Raw genomic sequence first — 8,647 nt, 5'->3', positions numbered from 1 at the left:
AGTCCAGTCTCCGGGTGAGGCTGCTGGGAGGGTGGAGCTCCCTGTAGATGTTGGACAGCAGCAGCTCCCTGTCCTCGGGCGTGGACACGTGGAGCATCTCCAGGGTGCTCGCGTCCACGGAGGCTATGTCTGCGCCACACAGTTGTCCCTCTGACAAGTCAGGGCGACGCAGAGGTTTGGTTCATCGCACAGGAAGGAGGAAGTGGAATCGTTCAACCCGGGACAACGAGTGAGAGAACCTGTCATTGCTGCTCATTATGTTATGTGTCATTCTACGCTTTGGTGTTGCATGCGCTGCATGAGCAATAACTTTAGTTTGACAGGTATATGACAAGCAACGAACCCACGGTGTGGTTAGTGGTTTGTCATACAAACTGAAATGTTTAGCACACCTGAAGCATTTTCTTAAAATCAACGCGTGGCATGTTCTTCTTTGTATGCTTGTGTCTTGTATCGTGTTTTCCAACTTCGTCATCCTGTTCAGAATAATTCATCCGAACTAAAGATATGATATGATGAACATAAGAAGTTTTTTTCATATTTGATCTGCGGTCGCGCAAAATTAGCAACGGCTACTTCATGACGCAGCGACGGGGCTGGGAGCGGAGGCATGGAGGAATGAGGAATGTGTTCTACCTCTGATGAAAGGCAGGCATCTCTGCAGTCCAAGACTGCTAAACCATTGGCAGACTTCATCTGTGTTGAGTCCTCCGAGAGCCTTGGCCCCGTGCCCGTTGTTGTCCTAAAGCAGTCCACGCACCCACGCACGCACACGCACGCGCACACACACACACACACACACACACACACACACACACTTCACAACTAAAGATTGCAGAAATCTAATGGAAAGTTGAACTTGAACCGGTTTTTATGTAATCATTGCTGTGTTTATGGAGCTACAGATTAGACAGATTTAGCACGTCGTTGTGAGCGTGTGATCTCACGCAGTGATTGACATATCAAAACAGCAGTATCTATTTCGGTTGTCACATTAAAAAGCCTGTTCTCGGACTGTTTTATAAACCTTCCAAGTTGTACTCTCACTTGCGTGCACAACACAAATAAAAATAAAAGGGATGAATGACGAGACGGATCATCAGCAATTCTGCATTTCAGGACGACGTTTTTTCTGTCTATGTTTTGCGTTGTAGCGAATACACAGATTGCTAGGGATACCGGCGATCTAGCTTGCTAAATTCTGGAGACAGAAGACATGAAATCTCTGTGGATATTTGCAGAGTCATTGCTTTGACGGATCAAGGGAGTGGGGGGAAACATCAACAGAACATGTCCTGTAATTGCGCTGCTTAGCGCTGTGTGTGTGTGTGTGTGTGTGTGTGTGTGTGTGTGGTGGCTGTGTGTGGTGGCTGCCACCCTGAAAGCCCTCGCGGATGGATTACACTACCTTCTCTGCAAAGTTTCCATTCTGGTCCTTAGACTTAGACTGGGGCATGTAGGATGCTGGACAGGCGGGGGCATCGGGGGTGAAGGGAGAAAACAAACAGCCGTATTAGCAAAGGACAACGCGGAAGCGAGTGGATTTTGAAGGCGCCTTTGTTTTGGTGGCTTCTAGCTTGTTTGCTGTTGTGTGTCTTGCTAAACACACTGGAGTTTGGTTTGGAAGGAAACTCTCGGGAGGATTAAAGTCTGAAGCTGAAGCATATGTCTGGGATCGGGATATTGGGCAGAGAACCGTGGCTAAGCCGATGCCATCTCTGTGTGGGGACAACGTTGCAGATGGTTTAATGCATGCCATAAGTATAGGGCATGTAAAATTGTCTTAATTTGTTTATGAATCATATCATCTACAAGAAAAAAGGCTGTTATAACTAATTTCCCAGATGGTCCTAAGCCTGACAGCAACCAAATGGATTTCGGCCTCACCAATGGTTATGCGGCGTTGTCGTGACGACCCCTCCTCTTCCTGGTTCTCGTCCGCGGTCTGGCCTATCATAGGGAAGCTAGGGCTCCTGCTTCCATCTCCAAAGCTACAAGACCGGCGAGCTGGATTCTGCAGTGTCAGTTGGGTGACATTCATTACAATTGCACCAATGCACACAATACAATACCCATCCTCAAGTACCAACTTTGTATTCACGCTTTTTTTAAATCAAATTTAACTCCTTAAAATAATTTGGATGCATTCATTCTCTCAAGGATATTATTATTCATATTATAGCATATTATACAGAAATAAAGACATATAAGTGCTAATGTTTCATTGTACAGCAGCACGATAAGAGCACCTGATCCCAATAATTGCAGGCTTTGTCTGTTATGGGAAGACTTAAATTCAATGCCTTCTCACCCGTATTGGGGTAGATGTCTCCATCTTGGTGGTGTAAGGATGCAGATTCAGTTGGGCCCTCAGTAGCTGGGGCAGCTCATGTCCTTGTTGCTCAGATCATCTTCAAGAGAAAAGAAAATCACATTCAAGAAAGTTGGCACACAGCAGTGTTTGGTAATGGCTTCAGGCTCAGACGACATGATGGAGGACTCCTCCAAAGAAAGTTCAAATTGATAGAGCCATTATGAGACCTATTATCATTGTTGCCGATTTTATTCGTATCTTGGGTTCTCAGGCTTTTTGTTTAGCAGGACTATTTAGGGCACGCCAGTTGCTGCTAATGCTGAACGCGGCTCCGGCAGTGGTTGCCCGGCAACCCTTCCATCAGACAGAGCAGGGTCTGTCTCGTTGATGACATAGTTCAGTGACAAGCTTCGGCTCTTTCCCACAGAAAGTGCGTATTCGTACGTTTCCCAAAAGTCACTTGATGGGTGAACACATGTATTCTTTTGGGCTAACACAACATGGAAGACTAATGAGGCTATGATAATGGCATCCAAGCGATGGTTGGCTGGCTGGCTCGGGCGGTGCAACACTATGACTTTTTGACCAAAGTTGGAGCCCCGACAACGTGGCCGCAAAAAGAAAACGAAGAAGTCTTTCCACTTTCATATCGGTGCGTATTGTAACATTAAAAGGGCAGACGAATGAAATAGTATGACTGCGTCGAAATAGATTCTAATAACACAAAATATTACAACACTCCAGTCCTGAAGTCTTTCAAGCAAAAAAGAAAAAAGGGAAAGAAAATGAGAAAAAAGTTTGGATTTCTCCAACACATGTTTTTCATTTCAGGGGCCTGATTCTGAGAGGCAGGACTGACACAGATGAGGTTGTAGAGGGAGTCGGATCAGATAAGACATTGTAATTGGTTTATGTGTGTCAGCAGTGGAATCTTGTCTGGGCCACGGAGAGACAGGGGAGCACAGACAGCAGGAGAGGAGGAGGAGGAGGAGGAGGAGGAGGAGGACAGGAGAAGAGGAGAGAGTTCAATATAAAAAAAAAAACAATGGTGCTCTCTCCACCGTGTCTGCCCGTGACTCACCTCGGGATTACCGAGGTCCGGAGCAGAAATCTTCCAAGACTCGACTGTGTCTGTGCCAAACTGTTCCCTAGAATATCCCAGCGTGAGGGCCAAGCCTGCGTCCTACGACGGCGGCGCTTGGCCGAGCGTCTGTGGCCTAATACCCCGTAGCGCTCGCCTGGCTGACACATGGCTCTGAAACATAACACAACGTGTCTTTGATTCCTCCAAGGAAATCATTACCGCTCCCGCGCCGCGACGCGCCGGCCAGCGTACCACGCGAGGGTTCGCGTCCCGCTGGAAGACGTAAGAGAGCCTGAATTTGAAGTGCTAATGGGGGCTAGCCGCCGTACATACGCCCTACCACAGACATATCCACGACCTCAGATATTTCGGTGTTTTCCGAGCAACAGCCCAACCCAAACAGGAAAGGACAGGGAAGCGGGCCCAGTCTAAGGGACGCGTCGCCATGTTGTCTGTAAGTGGGGAAATAATTGCTAAAGAGATGGACATCGTTACTACTAAGTCTGCTACAGGGCAGCTTACACACACACACACATGCTATACATACAGACACACGCACACACACACACACACACACACACACACACACATACACACACTCACACACATGCACACGCACACACATACACATACACACACACACACACACACACACACGCTCGCACACACACATACACACAAAGACACTGTCTCCCATGCATACACACACATATTAAACCACAATTTTTCTTTTGACAAAAAACAACAATGGCTAAAAACACACACACACACACACACACGCACACACACACACACACACACACACACACACACACACACACATGTACACACACACTCGTACACAGAAAGACACCAACAAAGTAAGGCAACAAGTCAGAACTTTCCAGCATGCATATTTATGTAACAGATAGGCGAACGCGATGCTTATCGTGGTCAGCATTGTTTGTCCTGTGCTGGTCTGAAAGCAAAGGAGACTCTTTCAGAGGAGATAGAGGGAGGAGAACGTGCTGACTCACAGGAACCCAACACCTGGGAACCGCATGCAAAGCCACGCACTGGGAATACGCTCACAAAGGGCCCGAGAAGGATTCTGACAAAGGTACGGTTCGGCGGCTCCCACAGGAGGTGTTTAAGGCACTGAAGTGGTGTCACATAATGGCCGCGATTTCATCTGCACCGGATCAAAAAAGACACCACGACGCCGCACATAAGGTCGTCATCAGTCAAGTCTGGGCGCCGTTCTGTGTGGGATTGGGAACAGCTCGGAACCACACAGCTCCACAGAGGGTTCTCAGACTCACCCAGGTTGTGTTCGGTAAAGGCCAGCAGATTGATCCCCTTGTTGAAGCTCTCTAAGAGGAAAGAATAAGAAAACGGGCAGATAAAATATAGCCAACCTAGGTGATCTTTTGATGCATTACAATAAAACCTTAAAAGGGATCTTGTTCTGCTTTGGTGAACTGAACTGAAATGAACCCCGTTCATATTCCGCGGTGCTGTGGAGGGCCCCTGAGCGGTCGTAGGCCTGTAGGTTCTGGGCTTGGCACGTAGGCTGTTTGTTCCACTCACTTTTGCGAGGGTACTCTGGCAACCGAGCCACCTGGTAGGCACTGGGTAGGAAAGTGGTCTCGGAGTCCTGCTCTCCCGACTCCTTTCTCGGAGGATCTGTTTCCTCGGCAACCGCCACGTCTCGGCCGGCGACGGCCTCCCCCTCGTCATTGCCGTCCGCCTGACTCTCAGCCAGAGGGAACCCCATCTTCTCGTCCTCCTCCTCCTCCTTGTCCTCCTCCTCCTCGTCCTCGTCCTCCTCCTCCTCCTCTATCTCCGTCCCCGCCTCCTCCGTGCCGTCCGCCCCCCCCTCTTCGTCCCCACTCTCCCGGTCGCCGACGGCGACGCTGTCGTTGCTGCCCGAGGTGTGCGTCACGCTCTCGCCCTCGGAATTGTCGTCGAAGAACTGGTCGTCGTCGACGACGTCGGACGGTGTCGGGGGGATCAGGGTGATGATGGGCGGCGGCAGCAGTCCTCCGGCGTTCCGGGGGATCTCGCTGTCGCCTTGGAGATACCACACGTTCTCCTCCCCCTCCTCCTCCTCCTCCTCCTCCATCTCCTCCTCTCCTTCCTCGCTGCCGCTGACCGCTGCGGCGGCGGCGGTGGCGGCGGCGAGGGGCATCAGGAGAGGGAGCGACGACAGCGCTTTCAGTCGCCTCTTCTTCATGGCTCTCTGGCAGGCGGAGACGGAGCGAGCGATGCTGATGCTGCTGATGCTGCTGCCGCTGCTGCTACTCGCCGGTACGACCCCCTCCTCAGCCAGGCTGAAGCCCGGGTTGTCCAGCCCCAGGGGGTCCGTGTCCTCCACCGTGATGTGGATGGTGTCCGTGGACACAGGCGACGGCCCTCCGTCCGGGGGGCGGGGAGGCCCCGGGGCCTCCAGGCTCCTCCTCCGGCGGTGGCTCTCCTGGCTCTCCTGGCCTCCTCCTCCTCGGAGGCAGGGGCAGCGCAGCAGGCGGCCCATCCTCCTCATCCAGCGCCGTCCCCTGGACCGAAGCCCCCCCGACTCGGACTCAGTACTAGTGTCCGCCATGCAGGACGCAGTCTGACGACAGCCACGCGGGGAACCAGAGAACCGTCGCGTGTCTAGAAGGCGACCTACGTCCGCCCCGGCCTGGACACTGTGATGTAGAAAGGTGGCTACCCACTCCTTAGGCTCTGGTGCAAGCCGGCTCACTGGGGCTTAAATGACAACAACAACAACAACTGCAAAATAGACCCAAACCATACAGGTTGTCTGGGTCACATGTGCACTTGAAATGAATGACGCTCTTCAATAGCATGCTTTCATATGATAAGCAGCTCTCTCTTCAAAGCGCTGTGCTTGTATTGTGTGAATGTGTGTGTGTGTGTGTATGTGTGTGTGTGTGTGTGTGTGTGTGTGTGTGTGTGTGTGTGTGTGCGTGTGGGTGTTTATGCGTTCCAGAATGTGTGCGATTGTGTGTTTATGTCTGTTTACATGTGCCTGTGTGCGTGTGTGTGTTTATGTGCGTTCATTTATGCACACGTGTACCTGTGTGTGTGTGTGTGTGTGTGTGTGTGTGTTCCTGTGTGCGACTATCAATCAACATATGTGTGTGTGTGTGTGTGCGGGGTTTTGTCCGCTTGCCTGCATTTGTGCATGTGAGCCCCTTGTACACATATGCACGTGAACAGACACACAATAACAATCCATAGCCAACACAAGGACATACGGGGGGGGGGGTGGGGGTAGCACAGCCCGGTAGCGTGAGTGTGTTTCCACGGGTCTAGGCTCCTTGGCTGGGGGTCTACCGCTCCAGGGCTCCAGGAGCGTGTGAGGATATGGGCTTGCGGATGCGTGGCTCAACCCAACCCCTATGGCATCGGATGACACATCCTCTGAGTCTCTCAAGCCCGGTCCTGTTCCCCTGCTCCTCCGTCGTAAGTAATCCAGGTGGTGGAGCGAAGCCGTGTGCCCTCTCCACCCTCTCCACCCTCTCCACCCTCTCCACCCTCTCCACCCAAGCACAAGGCTCCTCCGCCCTTCCACACAAACGTCATGAAACCAGTGAGGTTGGATCGAACATCTTGATGAATGTCATATTTGATCGGGGGAGAGGAGGAGGCTGTCTGGGCTTGTTGGCGTACAAAGTGTTTATTTGGGTCATTTGATCTCTGGTAGAGCTACCGCATTTCCACTTCTTCCCTGTCTTGTGCAACAGGAGAGTGGTGTGCAGGCCGGTTTGTGAGGCCGTGTGTGTGTGTGGCATCGTCTTGTTTACCCGTCTCCCGTACTTGAGTCACGAGGAGAAGATTCACAAGATTTCTTCTTCGGGTGCTCCGATATGTATTTCTGGATTTTATGCGTCTCTATTTTTAACCGTGACACCCGTGTACGATTCCCGAAGTATAATGCACACATTATGTGGAAAAAGCCAAATAGTAGAAAAAAACACACACCAGAAAAATAAAGTTGAAGGAAAACGCTGCCTTTATTGTGGCTTTAATGGGCCTTGACTTTCCTTTCCGAAATAAAACGTCAGCCTCAGACACCGTGGCTATTTTCTCAAACGGCGCTAACCGATGGGTCGCGTCGCACCGTCGCGGTCGGCGCACGCTGGCATCGCCGGCGGCGACCGCGAGAGTTTAACACACTCGATGTGTAGCGTCGCTGGGTCGGGATGGCCTTGACCTTCCAAAGAAAACGCCATCCAAAGATACCCCCACAGACGCACCCGCGCACACACACGGACATGGACGTGCGTACGCACACACACCCCGACACGCGCACGCAAAAAAAATAACTGCATTCGGTTGAAAGCGAGGATGATGGTAGATTGCCTCATGGGTATGTAGCAACAACTCTCAGTCACACACACTCACTCACTGCCTGACAGGTTCACACGTACGCACACGCACACGCACGCACACACACACACACACACACACACACACACACACACACACACAGCACAACAACAGCTCCAAGGTGAATTCAGTATGGACAGCCTTTGTGTGTCTTAATAGTGGGGTGGTCTGGTTGATGGTAGTTCTCTTCATGTTCATGTGGCAACAACTCTCTCATTCTCTCTCTCAAGCACACACACACACACACACACCAGCATGCTGGTGCGTTCTGGGACCAGAGGTGGTCTGGAGTATGTGCTGCCACAGCCATGGCCGTGGAATCAGGGGCAGATGAGGAAGAAGAAAGTAGAAAAAAAACTAAACAATCGAGGATCAAATTTCCGTGGACCCGAACATGACACAGCAAGAGCTCAGCGGCAGACATTCCTCAGAGCCCGGCCGTACAGCGGGCGTTGTGAAGAACACCAGGGCAGCACGGAGGGAAACAGGACCCTAGCTTGAACAATAAGCCATGCAGAAAATCAGACCCCAAAATTATGACGTGTGTGTTAGTGAGCAGTAAAAAAATGGATAATCAAACATACATTTGGATTGTCTTGGATGCTAAACTGGCATCTGTTTCAGTATGCTTTGTTGGTCCGGAGAGTCTTTAAACATTCATTTTTTTAACCAATTTCTATGTTTGGCTGCTTGTCCTCCGTCGAGATCTGAGAATGATTGCCCCTGCAGTACCACACTGCCAACACAGAGAGGCAGTAGAGAGCAGACACAGAGCGCGCAGAACCCAGTGCTCCTTTGGAGAAGACTCTCACGTCTGGATAAAGTTAAACCACACAAGTGCTTTTCATTCGTTCCCTTTCATGTTATCTCGT

General features: G+C 51.0%; 1 protein-coding gene across 1 annotated transcript; it reads right to left on the bottom strand.

The window, feature by feature from the left end:
• Positions 1-7: 7 nt before the first annotated feature.
• On the bottom strand, positions 8-5,979 carry LOC311376167 (uncharacterized protein; the record flags this gene model as incomplete). The annotated part of the gene is made up of 6 exons (XM_084491033.1): positions 8-150; positions 637-742; positions 1,409-1,464; positions 1,888-1,950; positions 4,700-4,750; positions 5,244-5,979. Coding segments are annotated over 6 exons (1,155 nt in total), but the record flags the coding sequence as incomplete, so codon positions are not given.
• Between the last annotated feature and the right edge of the window lie 2,668 nt (positions 5,980-8,647).

The sequence above is a fragment of the Micromesistius poutassou genome (genome assembly GCF_964030765.1).
Source record: "Micromesistius poutassou genome assembly, contig: SCAFFOLD_1669, whole genome shotgun sequence".
Classification (NCBI taxonomy): Eukaryota; Metazoa; Chordata; class Actinopteri; order Gadiformes; family Gadidae; genus Micromesistius; species Micromesistius poutassou.
The sequence above is the reverse complement of the archived record's forward strand: the minus strand, read 5'-3'. Positions and strand labels throughout refer to the sequence as shown.